The 26,203-nt window shown below is 40.5% G+C and overlaps 3 protein-coding genes across 3 annotated transcripts; 2 read left to right on the top strand and 1 right to left on the bottom strand.

Annotated features, from left to right (window-relative positions):
• Positions 1–733: 733 nt before the first annotated feature.
• atp6ap1la (ATPase H+ transporting accessory protein 1 like a) lies at positions 734–10,086 on the bottom strand. The gene is made up of 8 exons (XM_063473791.1): positions 9,955–10,086; positions 3,924–3,946; positions 3,462–3,535; positions 2,833–2,901; positions 2,571–2,725; positions 2,354–2,404; positions 2,021–2,258; positions 734–1,213 (listed from the first exon to the last, which is right to left on the bottom strand). Exons 1-8 carry the CDS (start codon positions 10,041–10,043, stop codon positions 956–958), a joined length of 957 nt encoding a protein of 318 aa, XP_063329861.1. The 5' UTR covers positions 10,044–10,086; the 3' UTR covers positions 734–955.
• A 2,072-nt stretch (positions 10,087–12,158) lies between these two features.
• Positions 12,159–14,192, top strand: rps23 (ribosomal protein S23). The gene is made up of 4 exons (XM_063472942.1): positions 12,159–12,247; positions 13,278–13,437; positions 13,581–13,701; positions 14,004–14,192. Exons 1-4 carry the CDS (start codon positions 12,244–12,246, stop codon positions 14,148–14,150), a joined length of 432 nt encoding a protein of 143 aa, XP_063329012.1. The 5' UTR covers positions 12,159–12,243; the 3' UTR covers positions 14,151–14,192.
• A 4,775-nt stretch (positions 14,193–18,967) lies between these two features.
• LOC134627029 (dynein axonemal heavy chain 12-like) lies at positions 18,968–25,434 on the top strand. Its single transcript, XM_063472941.1, has 12 exons — positions 18,968–19,107; positions 19,406–19,455; positions 20,328–20,462; positions 20,549–20,707; positions 20,820–21,065; positions 21,221–21,392; positions 22,286–22,391; positions 22,682–22,861; positions 23,283–23,411; positions 23,499–23,627; positions 24,943–25,096; positions 25,183–25,434. The coding sequence occupies exons 1-12, from the start codon at positions 18,968–18,970 to the stop codon at positions 25,359–25,361; spliced, it is 1,779 nt and encodes a 592-aa protein (XP_063329011.1). The 3' UTR covers positions 25,362–25,434.
• Positions 25,435–26,203: the final 769 nt, after the last annotated feature.

The following is a 26,203-nucleotide window of genomic DNA, read 5'->3' as shown; positions in this document are numbered from 1 at the left end:
GAAACATAAGCTATATATTTTTAAGGTCATATTATTTAGGGAATATGACAGAGGCAAGATTTAGGAAAATCTGCATAGGTCTTACAATGAAAACTAATTTTTTGACAAAGTCTTGTGTCATGTCCATCAAAGCCACATTTTACCCAAAGTAACAAATGCAAAAACTAATGGGATTTCCTAAAAAAAAAAAAATATTAAAGCTACAGAAGAGAATTTCAGCCTTTAACCAAATATATTTAGCTATTTAGTTATTAAAATATACATATAATTGCAGTTAATAATTAATTAGGTCTACATTCCTTATGTATTTAGTTCAGAGCACTTTATAATTGTGCATATATACCACTGAATTATAAACAAATGTAAATACTTTGGCATTTAAACTAACATGAAAATAAAGTATTAAAATAGTAGAAGAGTTAAAGTCTATATTTACTGGCAACATCGTACTATAATGATCTTGCATGTTTATATTTGTATTTTCCCTACACGTGGCAAGGGCGGTTGCTAGCTTATTAAATAATTTCTGTTGTTTTTAGCTGTCTTCGTGGTTCTTTTAAGTCTCGGTCTGCTCCTTCAGTACTTAGATCCTCTAACCAAATTTAAATTTTCTTTTTGTATTTCACTGAAGAGACTAGTACTTATAGCTGACATACAGCTAGCTTTATAAACAATTATTCTGCTACGTCTTCAAACTGAAAAGCAATAAATTTAATCAAACACTACAAATATAAAAGAAACCAGAATTTTTATTTTATATTTTTATTAAGACAAAAACAGAAATCCTCTCATGGGTAAATTACAAAAGTTTAGAAATGTCCGTTTAAAAAAAATTATCCTGGGCTGAGAGTATGTCACACCAGGTTTGGTGCCAGCTATCAGATCAGCTGCATTTCACTTTTTTTTTTTCAAAACTGTAACTGCTAAAAGTCTGTCCATCACCTCACTGCCTAACCTACATAACATTTTTCTCAGTGAAGTTTTCCACGCAGTACTGTTCCAAGTGTTCAGGGCTTTTTGGGAAGTAGACGTCGGCTTTGTGCTCCTCGTCATGCTCAATGTGTTTCAAGTGGATGAGCATGTGCAGGGCATAGGCCAGCACCAGCAGCAGGATGAGGGAGGTGACGAGGCCCATCAGGATGGCTGGCGTCAAGAAGGTGGTACAGTCGCTCGCAGGAGAAAACTTTCCTGAGGTGACGCTGAAGGCTTGAATCTGAGGAGAGCACAGAAACATTATAAAAAATAAAAAAAAATACCACAGGTAATATTCTCAATATGTTTCTGGCTTTATATCACATCACAGAGAGCAGGTACCCTTAATACCATCATCTCAGAACCTCCTGCTGGTCTAACTTTATCTTTATGAGGGGCACGAAATTTGCCTTAAACCGAGAGGAGCTAAAACAGCTTCTGTGAACTGAGGGGCTGCACTGTGGTCCAGGATAAGTCAAATAAGCCTATTCTGAACTGTGAATCATGCAAAGCAATTCTAGTAGCCCAAGTAGTCTGAGAGTAAAAACCCAGAGGTAGAATTTATTATGAACTCATTAACATGATACAACTAGCTATAACCTCAGGAGGGGGTGATTGCTTTTTTCGCTGTGGTGATTTAAATATTGGAAAACCGTTTCAAAACCCTTTAAAACTTGCATTTTTCATTAAATTTTGTTTGTTTCTATTTTTGCATTTGTCCAATTAGAAGCTGTTACTGGTCATTTTTAAACTGTATTGTGTCCTCTCCCCGCTCACCTGTGTAAATCTTGTATTCTGCCAGTCTCTGGGTCTGTGAGCTGACAGTATACCGCTGTTTTCCCAGCTTTGTGTTTGCTCATTTCGACATTTAAGTTCAAGATGTGTTAACAAAGTATTGAACTAGAGAGAAAATGACCCTTAACCACAAAATACACTGAAAAATTAATAAATGCTCTAACAAGACTTTGTTATGTCTTCCAGACACCATACAAGAAATGAAACACCGTCTTTGAAGAATCAGTCAAAGAGAGGGTAAAGAGACGGGTACCTGGAAGTCTGTAAAGGTGATGGACCAGCGGCGGGCTTGGTCAGTGCCAGGTAGCAGCAGGGCACTGTATCGCTCCAGGCTGCTGACGTGGATGCAGCGGTAGGAGGAGGAAGCTGGAGCGTACACCTCGCTGGCATTGAACACAGCCTCTTCAGAAATGTTGTAGAGCAGCGAGACGCTGTCCACCGAGAACCACCACTGCCCCGAAGACTCATAAAAGGTGTTGGACAGCTGCAGTCTGATGAAAGAGAGGCAAGAGGAGACAGTCAGAGCAAATGTTCATGTATTGTGTACAAACCGCTTAGCGTGATCATGTCTGGTGGCATAGCTAACCTGATGGACAGGCCTTTCAAATCCTCCACATCTCCAAACCTCATGACCAGCCTACAGAGGAACAAAGAGACAAGACTCTCATATGTACAGCACAACTGGACCTTTCCTTACAGGACACACTGCATTGTTCTTGTCTCTAAATTGGGATTAAAAGCTTCGTGTTAGACCCTCTGACATTTCTCATACAAGTAGAGAGACAAGTAGGAGGTGCACTTACGTGGCTTTGTCCTTGCGACAGACAGACTGACTGGTGTCGACAGGTTTCTGAGGAGAAAAGGCTCGCTCTGTGAGGTCCAGGTGTTTCTGCTTATCATAGCGGAGAGACAGTTTCCTGGCCTGGAACAAGAGGCACGGCTGCCCATCGGACAACACCTGGTGGGCAGGTACAACCGGTTAGAAAGCAGTAAATTTAAAAACCTTCTTTCGAAATTGAATATAACTGATTGTGTTGGAGAAAATGTTACTCATGCTCACTGAACCTTTAGAGGAGGGAGGGGAACTGCAGCTCCTGGTGTCTGAAGTAATTTCCTGCGTGATGCATCTGAAGACTGGAGGCAGGAAGAAGCAAACTTCAATCATGTGAAACAACTTCTGAAAGCCAAACTTTCAATTTTTATGTAAAGGCATTAACTGTTCTGCAGTTTCATGTCTGTCTGTTTTTTTTGTTGTTGCTTTTTTTTAATAAAACGTGTGTTTTTAATGAGAATTTTGTGCTTCATAAATTCCAGCATTTTCCTGGTATGCTTCTGAAAACAGGAATCATCAATTTCTCAGAGAGGACATGATTTTTCTCCCACTCTTACAACCTTGTTTCCAAAAAACTGGGAGGTTTGTTAAATTTAAACGAAGATTTTTCTTTTTTGATTTGTTGGAAAAGCAAGTTAATCTGCCAATATATACACTATGAACCTAACACAAAAATTTAAGTCATGTTTCAAGCTGGTACAGTTGAGATATGTGACATTGTGGCCGCACATTTTTAGATTAGGATTAAATTGTGAAACGTCTTCCATTTATTTACATTCTCAGCACCTAAATGGTTAAAAATCAGTAACACTTTAATAGAAAATTGTGGCGTTACGTTTTTCCCTCCCCACTCATATTTTACCTGCAGTTGTCCAAATCCTCTCTCTGCTGGTATCAAATATTGCTCTGCCTTCACCCTCTCATTGCTCCCAATGTCTGCAGAGACAACAGGATTTGTTTAACAAAATAAGCCATAAGAATATACATGTTATACCTTTAACCTTTTATACTAAAATATGAGAAATATAAACAAATCAAAACAGACTTCCAAACACAATGCTGCACTAGAGGGTAGCTTTTCAGATCTTCCTACACCCCTTTTCACAATGACCACTTCGTACACAGAGGTGTAGGAAATAGTTTACACCCCTGTTTCACATTGGTGTAGGAAGTGCGGTCACTGGCTTATCGGGTGGGGCTATTGTCCTTTTGTTCCCCCTATTCCCGCCCCCCTTAGACATCATCATTATTACATATAATGTTATAACTGAAATAAGGAGGAAGAAGTAAAGGAAGTCTTAGCAGATTGATAAATAGATCTCACCGTATTCCAGAGAAACAGCAGCACTGCAAAAAGAATTGAAAGAAGAATCAGTAAAATATTTATTGTTGTCATTTCTTCATATTTGTCATCAGCACAGTTTTTTTTCCACTAGTTATTTTTCTTCTGTAACTTTATTTTTAAGTAATGATTTCAATACATGAAATAAATTCATCATCTTATGGGGAAAAAATAAATCTTTATAACATGATTGTGAAATATTAAATAATTGTCTCATACGAATTGTGTTTATTCTGAACAAAAAAAAAATCAAAGAAAGTGAAAGTATGTTTAAAAGAGTCTGATTCACTCATATTTAACTGGTTGAGATACTTAAGCAACCATTAGCAACTTTTATACACCAAATAAAATATACACATGACATTGACATTAAACTAGTTTGTGCTCACAAAGGTACAGGACCGTCATAAAACCTTAATTAATGTGTCTAATGTGGACCATCAGCCACATCTAAACCACCAGCTGTCCTTCTCTGCCCACTTTGGTAGCCTAACACCTGCAGGCACCTTTTTGCCCCTTTTTGCTGATATGATGCCAGTGCCCAATCGAAAACCAGTTTTAAAGATTTGCACCAGTGTGACACTAGAAAACTGTTGGGTTACCTCATTAAATTCATCAGTGACCGATAGATGTAACCAGTGAATTCTGTTTCAGTTTCTCAGACTTCTGCTGGGAACATTGCATCATAATAAATTTTCAGGCCCGTCAAAATGTGGCCTGGTTCTCAAAAGGCACCCTGGCAGAACTGGTTCGGCTCCAGCTTAGGTGTGCTTACATTTTGCAGTTGAACTGGATTCAGAAAGTTTGAAAGAAGTCACAAATACACATCAGACACATTCAAGATAAAATATTCTTGATTTCACAAACTGATCTAGCTGCCGATTGTTTTGCATCTGACTCTATTCACGCAGAGTGTGTGGAGGGACTTATCAGACGGCTCTTGCTCCTTCTTGTAAAACATCAACTTTAAAAGCAAACTGATGATTGGTGTTATTCACCTTCATTTCTCAGATGCTGATTTGTGCATAATGCAAGAATGACACCATTCCAAATCACCCAATAGAAATCCAAGCTAAAGAAGGGAGGAACCTGTGAGAGTGTAAGTGCACCTGAGTGACCCGGCTGCTGACCTGCTGGATTAGTTAAGATAACAGTGATCAGTCTGGCACAGAGGTGGGTAGTTGTTGAGAGGATACACTCTGACCCAGATTACACACAGAGTCTTGTAGCAGAAACATAATGGATTGAGATCTAATGCTAGAATCAAATTAGCATCAGGTCTGATTGACGGTTTTCTTTGTAAAAATTGAAGGTTTTATATGATGACTCCCCAGCTGGTTCAGATCGATGTGCTGGATCAGGAAACAATAACAAGGTTAAAGCTACAGCTCATCCTCTTTTTAATCTGGAATTACAGAAAATATGTATCGTTACAATAAAAACTTAAAATAATAAAGAGAGAGTGGAACCAATCTGATTGATGTTAATGATTCATTTGCTGCCTAATAATGACCACTGAGAAAACTACACAAAGGTCATCACCCAGGGTTTAGTGGACAGCGGGAGAGATGTCAAAACATTGTCTTGAACCACATATACAACCACCTGCTGTGCCACCTGTCAAAGGACAACTGAGCAACTCCACCTGTATAAAGAAATCCTGAGATGCTGTTAAGAGCAGCAGAGAGGCGTGACCCTGTGCAGGCTGACCACAGCCTGTTTTAAACAGTGAAAGGAGCACAGGTGGAAAAAAATAACAAAGAAACCATTTTAGAACTGTTTTACATTTTTTTACATGAATAATTAGAAAACACATGAGGCCAAAAAAAGGCCCAGATTGAACTTTTCTATGTCACTTTACTGCTTTGCACTTTGACCATATTTGGTCAAAGTTAAGCAACTTACTTTGGGATTCAACCACAGAAACTATTTTATCACATTTTGATTTTTCCCATTAATATGTTATTACTGCTAGTAGTAGTATTGTTGCTGACACATGTATAACAACAATCGAGTACACTGTGGTCATAAAGGGATGGACACGTTTGGCTGTGGCATCTAAACAGTGCTCAATTGGTACTAAGGGGCCAAATGTGTGCCAAGAAAATATCCTATAAACCATTAGACCACTAGGAAGTTGAACAATTGATACAAGGGATGATGGATCCATACTTTCATGTTGTTTACACCAGATTTTGACCCTACCATCTAAATGTTGCCACAGAAATTGGGACTCAATGACTCAAACAATGTTTTTCCAGGCTACCGTTCTCCAGTTTTTGTGAATTCTAGCCTCAGTTTTCTTTTCTTTTCTGAGAGGAGTGGCACCCAGTGTGCTTTTCCTCTGATGGCCCATCTGCTTTAAGGTTTGATGTGTTCTTCAGTCACAGATGCGCTGCTGCATGCCTCGGTTGTAATAAATGGTTATTTGAGTTGCTGTTGGCTTCCTATCAGAACGAAGCAGTCCATTCATTCCCTTCTAACATCAGCAAAGCATAAAAAACTGTTCATTCTCTGTAAACTCGAGATATGGTTGCCATTCCAGGTTCAAAGTCATGCAAAGCACCTTTCTTTCTCGCTGTGATGCCTGGTTGTGTTGAGTTGCTACCATGTGATTGGCTAATTAGATATTTGCTTTAAGGAGCAGCAGAACAGGTATACCTAATAAAGTGCCTGGTGAGTGTAGTTGCTTCCTCATTCATGATTTAAAAAAGGAAAATACCAGGTTAATCAGTCTTGCTTAATGCTAACTATTTTAGTTAGCCGATCAATAGCTGTTATCTATATAGACCTTCCATGATTTATTGATTAGTTTTAAATAACACGTCTAAATATGCAATATGTAAGAATATATATATTTGAAGATTAATGATTAATAGTCAAAAGCTCTCAAATTAAGGTTTTACAGCTCAGCCACAAGCCTTTAATCTTTAAATCCTACTCCTTACTGATGCTGTAAAGCAGTGGTCAGAATATATGAGCAGAAAGTACAAGACAGCTACCAACAAATTAAAGTTTTGAAGTTGTATTTAGATTTTTTACATTTTCTGTAGATTTACAGTTTCACAGGCTTGTACTGCTTAACATGATTTGTTTGACTATTACAGGTACTGATGAGATTTTTCACACACAAGAGGACAGAACATTGCTGCTCTACATTAAGTGCTCTTAAGTGTCCTACAGTCAGGACTGCTAAAAAATTCTACTATATTAGTGTGGTACCAGTACTTAAGTAAAATACATACATAAGTGCTGCTTCTACCCATGAGTATGTTTAACTTCTCGGTCTGTTTGCCATCACTGTACACAGGCTAATAAATCTGCACAAATTTTCTGCTCAATGATTTTGTAATTTTAGTTTCTCTTTTAGTAAAAGTATGTGTATGTTTAGTAGTCGTTTCACATTATTTAACAGCCGGTATGTACAATACAAGCATGCATTTACTCTGGGCAGTGATTTTGTTTCTTTAAAGCTGCAGCCTGATTTCTGAATAATCTGCTAAAATTGTCCAGCTATGGATAATCTAATCTAAATGAGCCAAAATCACAGTGGATCTCTGTATGGGCACGCTCAAGATCAAAATCCTCTCAGAGAATGGAAAAAAAATGCAGCACATACTGAATGTATTTTAAATGTACATCAGATCAGAGAATCAGACAATAGAGCGATCAAATCCCCTTCACTCAAAGAGCCTCTTCAGCCACAAACAAGGTTTAGCTGCTCTCTTGTGCTGGGTCAGGGCACTGGGCTGTGGATTGTGGGATTGCACTGTTTGCATAATCATACAATCACAAGCACACAGACCCCGAGGATGAAGGATGGGGTGGCTTGCAGCCAGAGAAGACTTTACAGCTTCTCAATCCTTTACCATCAACAGCTGCACACTGTGAAACGCAATAAACAGCTGCTGATGCACACACTCAAAAGACACGGGGCAACGTAATCATCCTATTGGGGTCGAGTTTAAGGCAAGTATCGCCAGACGAAAGCAGACACTGAATGATTTCGTAAACATCTGCCATATGTTTAATGGCTTACAGGAGAGAAAATAACAGTTAAATCACTACATATGGCTGGCATGATTCTACACATTAGTTGTACTAAAACACAGATTAAAAACAAAGAAACAATCTGAAATAGATGAAACGGAGGTGCCTGAGTCTCCTCTGGCTTTTAGCCTCAACTAGGAATTACTAACAGACTTCTGCTGGATGAGCTGGAGCTCGTTAGCGTGTCAGAGATATAATAAGTAAGCTGGCAGGTAGAAGGAACAAAGAGGATTAAACAAACAAGAGTCAGGATAAAATCTCTGTGAGCAAGAGGCAGAAAACAAAGGCATGATTGCTGGTTTGTATTAAGAGGTGTTGTGAGGTCACTGGAAGCAAGTGAGGTGGATGACTGCTGACCATCGACTGATAGACTTGAATTAAAGCATTAGTGGAGGTGTCTTAAACATTTTGTTCTTTCTAATGGTCGACTCTGGCTGCAAAAGGGTATGAAGGGAAAACAGGGTAACAGTGACTTTGGCCATCTTTCATATACAGTCTATGGTATCGACTGAAAGGGATGAAAGGTTAAATAAGCCGAAATAAAAACAGGATATAAATAATTAAATATTTAGGATGTGCAGGAAGGAAGATTGAACAAATGTGTATAACGTGAGCTCCAACCCCTGTTCAGCTGACATAATACCCACTCTGTATACTATGTACTATGTACAGTTTAAAAACCAGAAAATAGCCATGTATAACATACTGAAAAAAATGTATTCATTTCACTCCATGTGACCACAGACTGTATAGAAAAGATGGACATGCACACCGTGATGTCACACACTGTAATGTCACTCATTGGCTCTAGAAACCACTTTTTAAAGTTTCGGCATTAGCGTTTTGGTCACCATGCTTTATTTTGGTAGCCAGAAGTGACCAGCATGACATCAGTGTTAAGAGGTTTGTTTAGAGACAGGCATCAATAAAACTATACGTTTGTGACATATACAAACTAATACCTGTTAATCAGTGTTGGACAGACTGTGGCACACAGTGGCACTGTATTATTTGCCATATAATTTCATTAAAAATGCTCCAAATGCTCAGTTTTTAGCACTTGTGCATTGCCTTCATTTTTACTTTACTTGTATTTGATGCAGTAAAAAAAAGAGTCTGTTACCATCAACGGCAAAGAAGAAGAGTAATAGAAACTGAAAATAAACAAACCGTGACCATCGGTTTGGAAATTCAAGTAATAGAGAGAGTGCCATGATTAAATGTGGTCCATTCAATCAGCATCACTTTTGCTAGATCAGTACTTAAACAACTTCCATATTTATTATCATTTAAAAATCTGTGTATTTTAAATTAATGGAGCTGAAAAAAACTTTTCCCACTTTAAAGAAACCAGGGGCTTTTAAATGTGAATTTAAATGATTCTGCTGAAAATGACTCCTGTTTTACTGCTGATGGTATCTCAAAGAAACATTATATGTCATTAGACAGTGTCATCATGCTTTATTGAAGTAATTGGGGACTTTGTTTGGCCACAAAGAATTCTTCCAAGCTCTGCACATCACCAAAGCGTTCCAGCCTGTTTTAGGTCCTGATTTTGGTTTGATAATGGCATGCTAACTCTCTGCTCAAGGCTCATTGTCTCCAGATTAAGCAGGTATCTCATTCTCAGGCTTTGGTGGAGCTAAAAGGAGAGTGAATGTGGGGCTTAGTTTAATCACATGGAGACACACACACACACACATTAGTACAAAAGGATGATAATGTTACTCTGTGTGTGCTAGATGTGAAAGTAGGTATCTGTTTACAGGAAAAGTTGCCGAGCTTGTTCCTCTGAGCTCAAATTAAAAATAAATAAATAAATGCTATACCATAGCACCACATGAGGTGTAGTGAGTAGAAAGTTGTGGGTGAGCATAGCACAAATCAAAGATTAGACAGTTAGGAGAGGTCAAAAACAAACATAAAGATACTACACCTGCTCTGTTTGTGTTTGTCCACATACCTGTCTGCTGGTTGTCGGTGGAGGCAAGCAGACGCCTGCAGATGGAGGAAGAGGAGGAGGATGCAGCAATGTTTCCCTGGTGAAGCCATCGCCGTGGTGACCAGAGTCTGATGCCAGCATGCGCTCTCTCTCCCTCCCTGCCCATCCTAATCTACTTTAATCTGCCCCATGCCTTTAAACCCCCCTGACAGATGGCAGAATTAGCCAATCACAGGACACAGCAGTGGCGAGCAGTGACAGGAGCCCCGCCCACAGGTCAAACATACTGTTGTTCCCTCAGTTTGTCATTTTCAGGTCAGCTCAGTCAAAATATATTTAATGTCTGGAGATTAAAGGCAGCAAAATGATGATTACATAAAACAAAGCACTGGTCAGCTGTCCGTCTGTAAATATGTTTGTCGTGTATGAAAGGTGTTCAGATGCACTGTTACAGGGATACCAGTGAATGAAATGTACACAATACAGTTACAATAACAATGCATTACCGGCAGGGAAACAGTGGCTTGTGGATCACATCTGGCCTTTCCGATTTTATTGGATTTGTTGCTGTATGTACCAGATTTAGTTTTATATCAACAGTACTTTAGTAAACAGTGTAGTAAAGTAAAGACAGAATGAAGTTTAAGCCTCTTATAAATAAACAAAAAATAGGTTTTGCGTTCGACTCATTTGTTGCAGATGCATTTTATCTGTATTTTTAAGATTCAACATTATTTATTTAAAGCTTAGAAGCTTAAACTTAATTCTGTCTTTACTTCACTACACTATTTACCAAAGTATTTACAGTATATCTGTAGCTACAGTTTATACAGTATTAATAATAACTGGATGAGTTTCACTGGCGGTCTAGTGTTTAGGATTTAGGCAGGCACATGCACAGGGTTTGTGTGGCAGAAGAGGATGCAAGAGATAGGATGAGATGCAGGAAGACGATGTGTGGTGGTGATGACTAAATGGGGCAGCTGATACAAGAATATTCACACATTCTATGGGTGAATCAGAAAAACTCAGGTATCTGTGAATTGGTGCTAATAAAATGCTAGAATTTCACTCACCAAAATCTTTACCTCACAGCAAGTGATTTTATTTGTCAGATAACGGCATATAATCCCCCAAATGGGACTAACAAGGTCACGATGTTCATACTTTTGTGTTATTGCCTGGTGATTATCTTCATGCATCGTTTTTTAAATCAGACTGACCTCTCTAAGGACATTTCCAGCTTTTCCTGGTAAATCTCACACCCAGCATTCTTGGTTTTAATCAACAGCCTGATCGTGTCCTGCACTGACCTTCTCAGTCACCTGCTTATCTCAGTAATACAGAAACATCATTGTCCTAACTGTTCACATAGAGCTAAATTTTGCTGCTGAGCAGACATTGTGAGTGAAGGTCTTGTCATCAGTGCACCAGAGATGCAAGGATCAGAGGTAGTAACAGTAGAAGAGTTTAAATACCTGGTGTCAACCATCCAAAGCAATGAACTGTGCAGAGAAAAGTGGAAGAAGAGAGTGCGACAGAGAGATTGAAAGGGGAGGTTTATAGGATGATAAGAGGCCTGATATTTTGTATGTTTTGAAGGTGAAGATGCTAAGATTTTTGCTGCAAGTTACTAGAATAATCCGGATTAGAAATAAGTTTATCAGAGGGATACCTCAGATACTTTGGACATGTAGAGGAGGGTAGTGGGTATATTGGACAAAAGTGGGGAAAGGAAGACCACAGTGAAGATTCATGGAATTCATGAATTGTGAAGGAGCCATTTGCTGAATTTGTCACTCATACCTAGACTCAAGGTTTTCCTTTAATTTGTCACATTTGTGAACTACATACTCTGTCCGCCAGAGGGCACTAACAAGACATCCATTAGCCGTTAATTGCAGGTTTAGATATCCAATTATTTGGTTTCGCTCTAATTTCAGTTTTTAAATAAAAACAATACAGTAAATTACTCAAAAACTGAGAAAACGGGAGGGTCGGGAGTGAAATATGATGAATAATAATAGTGTGACTGACTGAAAGGGAGATAAAACAGTGAAGACAAAAATAAGAGAAGGAAATTAGCGGCTCTCAATAATAAAACTACACTGGTTGTATGTATAATTACCAAATTCTAAAATGAGTCCAAATTCTTTGTTTTGCAAGAATTAAATATGAAAACATTGGCGTGAAATGGCATAATTTTAATCAGGCATATATCGTGGCAACGCCCGCCCGGGGGCCTCGGTGTAGACATCGCCGCGGTGCATCCTGGTTCCTTCCTTTCCATCCCAGGCTCGCTCAGCAATCATGGGTACGTCTGAAAGTTCATCTCAAATACCCCAAAAATGTGACGTCTGTGGGGGGTTTTCACAACAGTGCCGCGTATAAAGGTCTTACGAACAGATTTAAACTCGTTTGTGTCGGTAAAATTCTGCAGATTATTAATAAAAATCCGTTTTTATGCTTCTTTGAAACCGCAACGTGGAGCGGCCATAACATGTCTGAGCTGCTAGCGGCGTGTTAGCGGCATTAGCTCAGCACACCAAAGATTCCCGTTACAGTTTAAGCTACCTGTGCCGTATTTTTGTTTTGTACTTAAATAGAAGGTTTGCAAATGCCGTTAAAGTGACACCCGGTGGGGGTTAAGTGTCATTTTGAAAGCCGGAGGTTGTCTTTGTGAGAGCACCGAGCTTTAGCTGTTCTCTGCGGTTTTAGCCCAGCGCTTATCCAGCTCTCATTAATTTTGATATGTTGGCAAAATTCTATTAAGTAAAGCTTAACTGAAGCCCTGTCCTCACACCACGAGGTGGGTCTCGTGGGAATGATGCCTGACAAATCAGATTTCTGTTGAATAGGGATAGTGAAATGTTTCTGCCCTGCGAACAGCGGGCTGAACAGTTTTGAATGTACCCACCGAAGAGAAGCATCTGGGTTCCTTTTTGTCTTTCTCGTTAAGGAGTCCGTTTAATTGATCTGCAGCATCACTGTGTTTGATGTTTATCTCTTTTTCTCCACAAAGACACTTGTTGTATATTAAAGAGGTGGTTTGATGTTTATTAGAACAGCTTTCTGGGTTTACAAGGGTGGCCCTAGTAAGTTGTAATGAAGGGGTGTCCAGACTGGCTGCAATCTGTCCCTGGGCCAGACTTTAGACATGCCTGCTGTATAGGTTAATCCTCATTACCTGATGCACAAATGGGGATATTCTTAAATTACCCCTAGTAGGTGTCCAAGGGGGAAAGAGTTAAGCATGACTCAGGAAGGTCTGAAGTGCCATCTTAATGGTCGTACCTGACTGTGCTGACTTTGGCTTTTTTCGTCTTCTTTTTTCCCTCTTTCAGGAAAGTGTCGTGGTCTGCGTACTGCCAGAAAGCTCCGCAATCACCGGCGTGAGCAGAAATGGCACGACAAACAGTACAAGAAGGCCCACCTGGGCACTGCCCTGAAGGCTAACCCCTTCGGAGGAGCCTCTCACGCCAAGGGGATCGTACTTGAGAAAGTGTAAGTATTACAACAGCAGCTAACACGTGTAATTTAGGAAGATATAAAGCAGTTTTTTGGTCTTTTGAGTTCCTCTTTATTAAATCCATAATCAAGGGTGTTTGGGTTTAACTTGAAGAGCTTTGTACTTTTCCTCTGTGCAGTGGTGTGGAGGCCAAGCAGCCCAACTCTGCCATTAGGAAGTGTGTGAGAGTTCAGCTCATCAAGAACGGCAAGAAGATCACCGCCTTCGTCCCCAATGACGGTTGCCTCAACTTCATCGAGGTAAACGGCAGTGGCGAGTTTATTCTTTAGAGGATTGTTTATGTAGATTCTACAACAGAAACATCGAGCCATTGTGTCTGTAATAGTCGTGTTTATGTGGAGTTGAGTGTCTGTGTCTATGAAATGTCTAAGTTGCAGTAAACTACAGATTTTAACTTGCTCCAGTTTTTGATCTGTACATGTATCTACAGATCTCATTGTAATTTTCTTTTGGGTCCTTAAAAGTTCTTAAATGTATAATTTAGTTCTGTTCTCAATTTTCGCTCTTCTAACCTCTTTCGCTTCTATTTCTTGACCTACAGGAGAACGACGAGGTTCTGGTGGCAGGTTTCGGACGTAAGGGTCACGCCGTCGGTGACATTCCCGGAGTTCGTTTCAAGGTGGTCAAAGTGGCCAACGTGTCTCTGCTGGCACTCTACAAAGGCAAGAAGGAGAGACCAAGATCATAAACAGTCAACGAATAAAATAAAATAAACACATTTTCAATTTCAGCCTGTTTGCTTCGTGTTTTCATTTCACTGTGTTTTTAAGGCAGAGTTGTTAGTGAGTTAAATTGTTTTTGTTACTGTTAAGCAGTGAATCATGCAAACTGTTTTTGCTTGAATTTCAGGTTAAACTACATCAATATACCAGAAACTGGCTTACGTTTAACATTTAATTCAGGCTAATTATGTCAGTCTTTTCTGTATATATCCTCAAAATAAGGACTTCACGTAATTTTGTAAAATCTCATTAATGTGAACAGTAGCAAAAACAAGTTTCACATGAACACATTTTTGCGGTTTGGTCATTTTGCACTCATCCTTTCATGTGACATAAATGATTTAAAATATGTGGGCGACTCAACACACATACAGTCATTAAGTGCAGGGCTGGGATAATATAAAGATTCTGACACTGGTTTTGAATGTAGACAGTTATACCTGATCTCAGATCAGAAAGCTGGGTCATAATACTGTGGATCAAAAACAAGTGAAGACATACAGACCTGCCATTGATGTAAAAAGAACATGTTTTTGGGTTATACCGAGCAAAGTCCTCCGGTGGTTTATCCCCCAAAAGGAGCTTTTGAGTTCACCAGAAGAAGAAAAAATCAAAAAGTGCTGCTGACCTGGTTGTAGTCCAGTTTCACAAAATGATGGCATTTTGTGGCCCAACCTGTGTTATTATTATTTTTAAGTTTAAAAAAAGAGTTTTCCAGTTACTTTGGTACTATCAATCAATCAATCAATCTTTATTTATAAAGCACTTTTCATACAAACTGTAGCATAAAGTGCTTTACATGGTTAAAAGCAGCCCACCTCACCCTCCCACTCATTCCCCGCACTGTCATTAACAGAAGCGGTCATGATACACACATCCCCCTACCCCCCCACCCCCACACACACACATACACACACACACACCTAAAGAGTAAAATTGGGCTGGGTACGTATTAGCCAAGTGAGGAAACACTATCACAGGGAGCTGTCTGCACCGGGAGCCGGTCACAGACCGCAGCCTCCAGGCTGGGCACACAGCAGGAGGGAGGCTAAGAAGCCCCCCCAGCCAGGCTCAGAGGACCCACAGGGCCCCAGCAGCCACGGTCGATCACAGCCCCGGTGCAGAGAACCCCCTCCGAGGAAACACTGGAGATACGAATGTTACACAATTAATACAAACAAATCAAAATTATTTTAAGAAGTGAAATAAAAAAAACTACACTTAAAGGTACTTATTCTTTTAAAAATGGTATAAAAGCTGCCTCTATGACTTAATTTACAAGGAGATAAACTAAAGCTGTCTCTGTGCTGTCTGTGGTTTTAGTCTGATACCACTTTGTAACAGCAGATGCTGCAGTGAGTGTGTAATTTTTATTTAAGGAGGTCATTAAAAACACACGTTCATTGATGGTGGTGCCCTGGAGAAATGAAATACCTCTTGAGAGAACGAGCTTCAAGCTAAAACAGAAATAAAATTAAAAAAAAGAAATGCCTAACAGTAACAGCTGATAAGGTCTCAGTAAACACGGTAAAACGCTGCCCTCTGGTGGAAAAAGGTCGAATTACATTTTGCACTGATTAAAATAAATAAAAGTCACAGTATGACACCAAGTCGTTTAAACTTCATGGATAACAAGTTGGTTCCAGAAACCATTTTGAATCCATGACCACCGCTCTCTCCTTGTCCTTCCTGACTGATTTGTCTGTTTTGCTTTATGCTTGTGTCCTTGGCACTGATAGTGTGAGGTGGTGCCTGCAGGCTAGTCCAGCTCCTCCAGTGCCCTCAGAATGTTTACTCTGTCTTCCAGCTGAGTTTTAAGAGTGTGGAGGAGTTGCAAGGAGAGCCGGACAGGGCCATAGAAGGTCATCAGCCCAGCAGCGGGACCAGTATCTGCTCCTTTGTGCCAGGTCCAAAAGCAGGAGCACTGCCAGAGCCCTACAAACTGACCTCCAGCTGACAACCTTTAGTGAGGTCTGTGCTCACTGCTCAGCGTCGTGAAGCTTGCCAGGCAGGTCCACAGCTGGAGCCCAGCCACAGTACCAGATATTTGCTCTAAACAATTTGAAGAACACAGCTTAGAATGTTGTCTTCAAAAAAAAACTAAAAACCTAAAAACAGTCATATGACAGTAAGGACCTGAAATTTGGGATAATCCCTAGCTATTAGCAAAACCTTTCAGGCAAATCTGAGGTGTGTTTTTTTTTAAACTGGGACAATCTGATGACAAAATTCAGGCGAACTCTGATGACTGTGTCAACAGACTCTGATTGTGTCAACAGTTTCTTTTTAAATTCTAAATTGTCAACAAAATCAGGCAGACGAGCTGACAATGAGAAGCAGACACCAAACAGACTGGAGGGTGGAGGTGTGTCAGGGTAAACAGCTCTAACCACCCTGCAGTGTCACGCTGTCTGTCTACAGCAGGTAAATATAGTAACTGGTGTCAGATCCCCGTCCTCTCAGCCAGAGTGTTGTAGCTGCACAGAGGAAACATGACAGGCCCTGAGCCTGAGCTTTGCAGGATTGTCACACATGTGAGACGTCTCTGATGCAGATGTGTTAATCTGGTGAGTAAATCGCATGTGTGTATTTGGAGTCATGCTGTATGAACATATTGTTGAAGGACACAGGAGCTGTGGAGCTTTATTGAGAGAACCCGTGTGGACATAAAGCTCTGGTTTCACAGACCTCCTCCTCCTTCTGCCAGCTTTCAGCAACAACAACTTTGAATCTGCAGGGACTCCTCAGCCAACCCAACACCAAACCACAAGGTAAAGGAAACAGGTGACATCTGATCTGTCAGCTCCGAAACCTACAATGAGATGATGGTTTTATTTTAAAGTTTTAAACTGGTCTGGTGAACTCAGGCTTCCTGTCTCCTGAACATGGACCTATTCTGCTTTGCATTATTTCCTAACACATATATACTGTTACGTTGGTGGGTACTCATATTAAACATGACCACAGTTTCAACTAATAAGGTCCAAGTAATGTACAAGCAATCCCTGTGAGCCAAGAACGCTTGTTTCACACTGTAGTACACACTCAGTTCCAGGCTGTTGTTTCAACTCTTGGCTCTCTATGATGTCACAGAGAGCGGGCATTCCTAATATGCTCATCACAGACACTTCAGCCCTCAGTCACCTGCTGTGGCTTTTAAACGTAACATTAATAAGGGGCAGCCAATCAGTAGAAACGTGGATTAAAAGGGGGAAGAGCTAAAACAACTTTCAGTCAGGTGATGACAGGAGGGGATGCACTAAGGCCCAGAAAAGGATAAATAAAGATTATTTTGATCTGTGAGTAGAGTCCAGAAATAACAGTGTGTCTGAAAATGAGCATAATATGTTGAGTAGCACCAATTTTCAGCTCTCAGGTGACTCAGAAACAAACAAATAAGAAGGAAGGAAATCTGTGTTCCTGAGGACACAGAGGATTATTTTGAACTTTCAAGAACTTCCAAGAATAAAAACACAGACCTGGAACAATCACTCCACAGCACGTCCTGCTGCATTTTGTTCTGAGTATTTTTCTTAGATAAGAACCTTTAATTTTAGACCACATCAGTGGTCCCACCTTGTAGCTTTATGACTATAATGTTTTTTCTCCCATATTTTAACACTTTAATCACTGAAACTCTGAATATTTTTTCTTGGAATATTAGCCTCCACAGCTCCAATATTATTTTCTTTTACCTGCAATGACCTCCAAAAAATTCCATTGTATCACGTCATTGAATCTCAGTGTTCCTGGGCTCAGGCATATTTTTGCCTTTTACAAACAAAACACAAAAAACTGGGACTAACAAAGGGTGAAGACAATAATAAAACATAAGAAACTTAGCTGTGCCTCAGGTGGTAGAGTGGGTCATCTACCAATTGGAAGGTCAGTGGTTCAGTGGTTCCTCCAGCTGTGTACCAAAGTGTCCCTGGGCAAGATGCTGAACCCTAAGTTGCCCTGATGCATTAATCAGACAATTAGAAAGCACTCAGGCATAGATAAAAGTGCTGTATGATCGGATGAATGAGCGCTCCAGTAAAAAGTGCATTGAGTGCTCCGCTGAGTAGAAAGGTACTATATAAATACCATAAACTCCATTTAGCTCACAGACAGACAAAAGCAGGATTCTCAGAAGACAAAATCAATAATTAAACTGAACATTGAGGCCAAACAAAACAAGAAAAATGTAAAGAAAAGCTGAGTTAAAACAACTTTTTGTGGAGAAAAACTCCAGATCAGCAACAGCAGTCGTACCATAACATCACTGAGATTTATCAGTTTCTCCTTGTGCTGCCACATGCTGCATGAATAAGCAAGCATACACCTGTTGCTAATAAACAGAAAGGTGAGTGTATGTGAAAGGTTAACACTGTGAAAAAGCTTTAATTTGACAGTAGACAGATGGATGACCTTCAATAAAAGGTCCACAGCTTGAGTCGAATCTTGCATGTTTTAAATGTAAATGATGATATTTTTTTTTGGATTATTTTACAAAATCAAAGAGCAAAGTGTTTGCTTCTAAATTTCTTGCACTAGTTTCACAGATTAAGTAATCTGATTAAGTTCTCAGAAAAGTAAGCTAGATCCAAGGTTTCCTTAGAGCCTTGGCCACAGGCTCGTCTTTGGTGTCTGGAATGACCTGTGTAGGTTTCTTTCCATTAACATGACCTCTTTAACTCAGCAGCCCGGTTTCAACATCAGGAAGTAGAAATTGACTAAACGCTGACCCGATTTAAATATGCAGGTTTCACCTGGTCTGACCGTGATCATTTATTCTGGCATCATGGAGCTTGATCGGTTCGGCATTCACGATGAGGATGATGAAGACGATGCAGCCACTCAGTACATGATTGAACAGAGTCTGCTGGAGAGCAGCAAGCAGAAGGAGACGCACAGAAACGCCACAACGCGGGACGACAGGAGGTCAGTCCAGCAGATACCTGGAAAAATCAGATGTTTGCCATGTTTTAAGGAACTTGTTATGCTCATATTCAGCTTCAGTTTTTTATTTTTGGAATCCTTTATAGCAACTTTGCATGATTCACTCTTTAAAATAATACTGAACCATTGTTCAACCCCTCAGCAGCTTTCTTGTGATTGATGTGACCATATTCAAGATCTGCTCTCTTTGACATCACATAGCGCCAGTAAAAGAAAAAACAGATGGAAACCGAGTGTGGTGGGAGTTTTTGTTTTGTTTTGTTCTGTTTTTTCTTTCCAGCAGCTCAGAATCTGCAGACATCAGCAAGATCTTCACTGCTATTAGACAAGGTGAGACAAGATGAACACTTGTGATTTTATTGTTAAATAATAAAAATAAGCTAAAGCTTTGTTTTCTTTTTCAGAACTGGACTAAGAAAAAGACTTTGACATAATGCAGTCTAGCATGTGACTGCTTGAACAACATCAGTGAGCTTAGTTTTTATGCTAAGAATTTCCATCTTCTTCCCTGGCACATAAAAAAACATGTGCCACATCCTCTCTTCCTCCCTCCTCTCCTCACCTCCTGCCTACAGGCCATCACCACTTGGATGACGCTCAATTAGCCCAGACTCAGTCGCAATAAAAGTCAAGTTATTCTCATTAGCTCTGAGGTCTCACTTTCCAACATACACCCTTTTGTTGTCTGTATGGATTGTTGTCAGTTCCAAATTTCCCATAATGTTAAAAGTCTCTGAATCATCTTGTCTGCTGATCATTTTACACCTATCCATCCTATCCAGCTTCATGGACTCCCCATTCCCCAACATACCAAGTATCCACCTTTCAGTGATTTGGGTCCTGCATATCTTCATCCTTAAACTCCTTTCTGTTTCCTACGCTCAGCTTCAGCTCTTCTCCTTACTCCTCCTTCTTGCTTCAGACCCAACACAACCTTCTGCACGTCGTCTTTAGAACTTATTACCACTTCACCTTCTTCAGCAAGACCGTGACACCCATCTGTTCTTGTTGTTAATTTGGTGCTGCAGATGACTTTGAGGCACCAACATTGTTGTTGTTTTGTTCTTCATCTTTTCCTTCTTCTTAATTTTTCTTTCTATGAGGACATATATTTGTTGAACCACTGTATGCTTCACATTAAACAACAAAAAGTGGTTCTGATGTTTACATGCTGCAGACTGTACCAATGTTCATACCTGCAGGTAATGAGAAGCTCCTGAAGGATCTGTGTGTCAGACATAAAGAGAGCTTTTCACTGGCAGACAGCAGAGGCTGGACACCTCTCCACGAAGCAGCATCTCAGAGCAACCAGAGCATCCTGGAGCTCACATACAAAGGTTTGTGTCAGCTTCAGTGTTTCTGTGCAGATGTGTGGTAAGTGATGATGGCCTTTATTTAAACTAATCTGACACCTGTTTTCCAGCTTCAGGCCCAGACTCAGTGAAGTGTTGCACGCTACGAGGTCAGACTCCACTCTTCCTCGCAGTAGAACATGGTCTTATAGAAAATGCCTCCTTCCTCCTCAAACATGGAGCCAGCCCAGACATCCAGGATGACAACCAGGACTCCCCGCTATTTGTGGGTAAGATGCATGGCATTTCCAGACTTCAATACCAAGAGCTGACACTGATCCAGACTCTAACTCACAGCTTTTTCTGTGATGTTTGTTGTTGTCCGATTCTGCCTGTCTGCAGCGATCCGCTTAGACCGCCTTGACTTGGTGAAGCTGCTGCTCCTGCGTGGCTCCAACGTGCACCAGGAGGGTTGCCACGGCCGTCGGCCCCTCCACGAGGCCTCACGGTTCGGCAGAACGGAGATGGTAAAGGTACTGCTGGAGGCCGGAGCGAGGCCCGACCCCCGCAGCCACTATGGCCTCACGCCGCTGGCTCTTGCAGCTCAGGAAGGTCACCTAGAGGTGGTGCAGATTCTGCTGAAGAAAGGTGATAGAAGCTTCAACTAGTTAATGGTCCATTAGATGCTGGAAAGTCACTGTCAGAGTTAGATTCAGCTGAGAAAGAAACTAATCTTGGGTTAAAGAGAAGAAAACACACCATGACTTTAAAAGCATGTTGCTGGCATGTTGTTTGTCCTGCAGGTGCTGACGTCTTCTCTCAGGCACAGGACGAGGCATCCATCATGTATGAAGCATCAGCGTCTGGTAATCCAGCCGTCATCAGCCTCCTGCTGGAATATGGTGCCGATGCCAACGTTGCCAAACACACGGGACACATGCCAATCCACCGTGTGGCTCACCGAGGACACCTGGAGTAAGTGTTCAAACGTCTTCTGAAAACATTTAATAAAGCATGCATTTATGATTATGTAAGCAAAAATCATCTCAGGGTTTCCACATTACAAAGAAATGCTGCTATAAATTATCATAGAAACGACACCTAAGATATAAATCCTTAAAACTATAGAAAAAGTACTGGCACCTCATTGTCTCATAATTGAAAAAAATAAAATAATTTATTAATTCACAGAAAAACAAAAACAAGAAACACAGGAAAGTAGAACCAAACTCACATGAGACAAAAGACTATCAAAATAAGACAGGAAATAACACAGAGACAAGACTGGAGGGACAGAATGGGAAAACCTAAGGGGGTTATTAAAAACGTATTATCAACTGAAGCAATCAGGCAACTAAAGGAACAGAAACGGGATCAACACAAACCCCAGGAATGTAAACAGAACACCATAAACAGAAGACTAAATAACACAGGATACAGAACCAAAATACAAGATTATGAAAAATACAAAACAAGACAATCCATAAACATCCCCAAAACTCATAACCACGGGTCCAAGACCCAAGGGGGTAGTCTTATTTTACTCAGACTGAAGGTTAATGCAGTCATCAGCAAGGGTCAGAGAACAGAACAAAAGGCATCCAACATCCAAAGAAGAACTCTTCTCCATATCAAATTCTGACTTTCAAGCTCATTGGAGTTGTACGAACAGAGTTTTTACCATATTTGCATGTGTGTTTAGACATGTTTCAGTAAATCGCTGCACCTGTTTCCCATTTTCCCAGGTTATGGTAAAGAAGTGGAGGTGGCTCAAGTCTTTTGCACAGTACTGAATGTCACCTTAATTTGAACTTGGCGAATAAATCAACAAGCATGAAAAATGTGTATCTTTGTGTGTTTGCTGTCAGAGCTCTGCAACTGCTGCTTCCTGTCACCTCTATGAGGGATATAAATGACAGTGGGATGAGTCCCCTTCACTCAGCTGCTGCGGGAGGACACACAAACTGCATCAAGGTGTGTGTGTGTGTGTGTGGGTGTGGGTGTTTCTATAATCAATAAAAGTAGGTTTAAACAGCACGTGTTGGTTGCTCTACCATTTAAATAGAGAGATTTCTCCTAAATGAGAGATTGTTGGTGACAGTATAACATTTTTTGCACAAGAACTTGACTCAAAGCAACTTCATTTCATACTGTGAAATGTCTGGGTCTGTTGGGGCTAAATCATCATGTTAGAATGACTTCTTTTTATTACTCGTGCAGAAGTTCCCAGTTTAGATGTTCCCTCATCTTCAAACTCCTATCAGGTATTGCTGGACGCAGGATATGACCCCAACTACATGCTCCACCCCTGGGTTCGCCGCAGCTACGATGATGAGAGGAAGTCAGCTCTCTTCTTTGCCGTCTCTAATAATGATATGCCGTCAGCAAAATTGCTGCTGGAGGCCGGAGCCATGACCAACCAGGACCCGGTCAAATGTCTGCAGGTACAAATGCGAGCACAGGTGCTGATCTCAGGGGTGGGGTGGGGGGCATGTGCCCTCTACATTCTTCTTTCTCAAATTAAAACATCAAAGAAGCAGCAGAATATCAGTGTGTGTTTATCATGTGGTTTCTTTACATTAGAAAAGGCATTTCCATCATAAATTTATGCAGAAAATGAACACATTTGCCAGAAATTTATGACACTGACTGTCTGAGGATTAAAATTTCCTCAGGGATGACACCCAGATATCTCACCTAATGTTCTTCCCTAATATGCAAGCAAAACCTCAATTTCTGGATGTGGGCGTGGCTTCCTTAAAGGTTTGGTACAATGTCCTGAGCTGGGTGGTTGAATCTGGGTCTGTTCATCAGGAAAAAAAAATAACACCACCGTTTATGAATCAGCGTTCTGTTTTTTTTTAGGTTGCACTGCGCATGGGCAACTATGAGTTGATGGACCTGTTGCTGCGGTTCGGAGCCAACGTCAACTATTACGCCAGGATAAACACGACTCACTTCCCGTCAGCACTGCAGTACGCTTTCAAAGACGAGGTGAGCAGCCGTCTTTATTCAGTACATCTCTACTGCAGATTCAACAGCTTCACTCATGTTATTGTGTTTTCATGTCATGTGTGTCAGGTGATTCTCAGGATGCTGTGTAACTATGGTTACAATGTGGAGCGCTGCTTTGACTGTCCCTATGGAAACAAACCCCACATCCCTGAAGACTATGAGGGATGGAGCGACAGCGTGATCAAAGACACTATGGTAATATAAAAGGTGACATGTAGGCTGTACATAAAAGATGGAAGTAAAACCTGCATGTTTCTCTAGGTGACCCAAGATATTTAAAAATCTCACCACCAAAATAGTTCTATGATCAGTCGAAGTCATCACCAGTGATAAATGAGATAAAGATTTCTGACACAACTTCACCTACTAGTTGTGAGAAGTTTATACACACACATCATGGGAATGAATGCCATGGTAATTTCAAGCTTTTCATGATTTCTTTGAACTGTTGTTTTTCCAGGGTGGAATGATTGTGCAGCATAAGTCTTTAATGACGTAAAAAAAAAAAAAAAAAAAAAACCTGAATTAGGTGCACAAGTTTGAATTCATTTTGGATTTTCTCTTATCCACACAGGGTCAAAGTGCACATACAGATTTGAAGCTTAATGTTAACCCACTTCATCCATCCCAAAACCAGTTCTGATGTGTGTTTGGGATTATTGTCCTTTTGGAAGACTCAGTTATGCCCAATTTTCAACCATCTAGCTCTGTATTAGAGATGGAGTTAAAGAGTGTGAAAGTATTTTTCCCTCTTTATTATTCTATCCAACAGTCCCAGACCATAAAACTTTTCTCCACAAGGTATTTAGCTTGTCCATGTGGGTAGATACAAATTTCAGTTGAGCTTGAAAGTGTCAATTTTGGCGTGAACACATTTAATGATGACTATTTAAATTACCATGATTTTTGCAATCTACAGTAGTTCGTTAACACAATAAAACAAGGCTTTCAGCTTTTCGTGTATTTTAAAACTTTTTTTTTTTTAGAGAACTGGAATGTAAATGTGCCTGTCTCTAAGCCACTTTGGTCAAGTTTTGTTAAATGAGCTCTAGACTATAAATAAAATAGATGTGACACTTATCTCTAAAAGGACAGACATTTTAAGGTATATTTTAAAGTATACCCCACACATGTCGTTTTTAAGTGCCGTCTGCAATATATTGCTGATGACCTAAGGCAATAGGCTAAAACGCATGTCAATCAATAAAGTTGTTCTTTATACTACAAGCTGCTGGAACTTCAGCCTCTTTATTATCAGTGAAAACCCCAAGCCCAAGCAACTACTAGGTCTATATGTAGATTTTTGTTGTTGTTGTTGTTGTTTAATTGTTCTCCAAGGACACATAAAACGATCAGGAACATGTTACTTTCCACAAAAAGCCAATTTTTCCTTTCTCCAGATCACAGGTTTAAGGTTCATCACCACTAATGACTCAGACTCAGAAGGCAAACCTTCTCTGTTTGTTTTCAGTGATAAAATAAAAGCTCTTCCGTTTGTCCGTCAGCGCAGTTCTGCGAGGTGATCACAGTATCCTGGCTGAAACACCTGTCGGGCCACGTGGTTCGTGTCCTGCTGGACTACGTGGATCACGTGACCATGTGCTCCAAACTGAAGGCGGTTCTGATGGAGCAGAAGCAGTGGCCGGACATCTGCAGACTGCAAGGTGACTGAAATTAGATGTTGTCTCTTAGCTCAGAGGGAAAATCCTGAACTCACCGATGGCCTTCACTTCCTCCGCTGCTCTCTCAGAAAACACCCGCTGCCTGCAGCATCTCTGCCGCCTGCGGATCCGCCGGAGTCTCGGCCGCCTCCGTCTCCGGTCCCAGGTCTTCATGAGCTTCGTGCCGCTGCCGGAGCGGCTGAAGGACTACATCCTGTACCGGGAGTACGACCTGCTGCGGGGCCGGTGGGGTGGCAATCCGGGCTGATAATTTAGGGGCTAAAAGAGGAGCGTGTTAGGCTGACATACACATGTGCCTAGTTAGTTACAAATATAATGCAGTAGGGGAGACCGGGGATAGTTGTAACATTTTTGACATTTCTGTCTGTAAATTGGAGCTCTTTTAAGGTAGTGGATTCAAAATGTAATGCAAAGTATTTACATGTCTCTGCTATTAAATAGTGCAGCTATTTTCTCTGCAGCACAATTACCCATTGGATGGTATGGTCTCAAACACATAGAGTGAAATGTTACAATTAACCCCATAGCCTGGGTTAGTTGTAACATATCCTGGGGTGAAATGTAACACAATGAAATAAGGGTACTGACAAAACATTAACATGTAATCTTTTTTATTCAACACATGAATGCACTTAGAGCCATTTATGTAGCTATGTGTGTGTGTGACAGAATGCAGAAATCTAGCTTTTGAACATATTCCAACCCCCCCAAAAAAAGACAAATGATGGAATTTTCTGCAACTGAATATTTCATTAATTTTGGTTGGTCTTCCTTGAGTTTGGCCTCATTGGCTCAGTGGGCATTGTAACCTACAACTCTTGCACCAACTTTTGAACATAACAATGAAGCTGAAAAAATGTAGTTGTGCACCAGCATCGCAATTCCATTACTTTTTATCATGGCTTACCTTGGTGTGGTTTGCAAAGTGCTTCAGAAAGATGAGGAAATCTGTTTCTTGCACCCATCCTGATTTATTTCCACTACCAATACTTCCTACTGGTCCATCTCTGACACAGTGGTCTGCATAATGTATGTGTGGGAACACAAACAGTGGAGGAATTGTGTTGCCAATGGCATTAACCGGATATA

The sequence above is a fragment of the Pelmatolapia mariae genome, linkage group LG5 (assembly GCF_036321145.2).
Source record: "Pelmatolapia mariae isolate MD_Pm_ZW linkage group LG5, Pm_UMD_F_2, whole genome shotgun sequence".
NCBI lineage: Eukaryota > Metazoa > Chordata > Actinopteri > Cichliformes > Cichlidae > Pelmatolapia > Pelmatolapia mariae.
Note: the sequence above shows the minus strand (reverse complement) of the source record. Positions and strands in the feature narration are given on the sequence as shown.

What these genes read in the sequence shown, in the direction of transcription:
- atp6ap1la (XM_063473791.1), bottom strand. Translation starts at nt 10,043, where the DNA reads ATGGCTTCACCAGGGAAACATTGCTGCATCCTCCTCCTCTTCCTCCAT. An exon ending in TGCTGTTTCTCTGGAATACG is followed by an intron (nt 3,536 to 3,923) that starts GTGAGATCTATT and finishes TTGTCTCTGCAG; the next exon opens with ACATTGGGAGCAATGAGAGG. An exon ending in GAGGATTTGGACAACTGCAG is followed by an intron (nt 2,902 to 3,461) that starts GTAAAATATGAG and finishes TCCTGCCTCCAG; the next exon opens with TCTTCAGATGCATCACGCAG.
- rps23 (XM_063472942.1), top strand. An exon ending in GGGATCGTACTTGAGAAAGT is followed by an intron (nt 13,438 to 13,580) that starts GTAAGTATTACA and finishes TCCTCTGTGCAG; the next exon opens with TGGTGTGGAGGCCAAGCAGC. An exon ending in GTTGCCTCAACTTCATCGAG is followed by an intron (nt 13,702 to 14,003) that starts GTAAACGGCAGT and finishes CTTGACCTACAG; the next exon opens with GAGAACGACGAGGTTCTGGT.
- LOC134627029 (XM_063472941.1), top strand. Translation starts at nt 18,968, where the DNA reads ATGGAGCTTGATCGGTTCGGCATTCACGATGAGGATGATGAAGACGAT. An exon ending in ACCCGGTCAAATGTCTGCAG is followed by an intron (nt 22,862 to 23,282) that starts GTACAAATGCGA and finishes GTTTTTTTTTAG; the next exon opens with GTTGCACTGCGCATGGGCAA. An exon ending in GGACATCTGCAGACTGCAAG is followed by an intron (nt 25,097 to 25,182) that starts GTGACTGAAATT and finishes CTGCTCTCTCAG; the next exon opens with AAAACACCCGCTGCCTGCAG.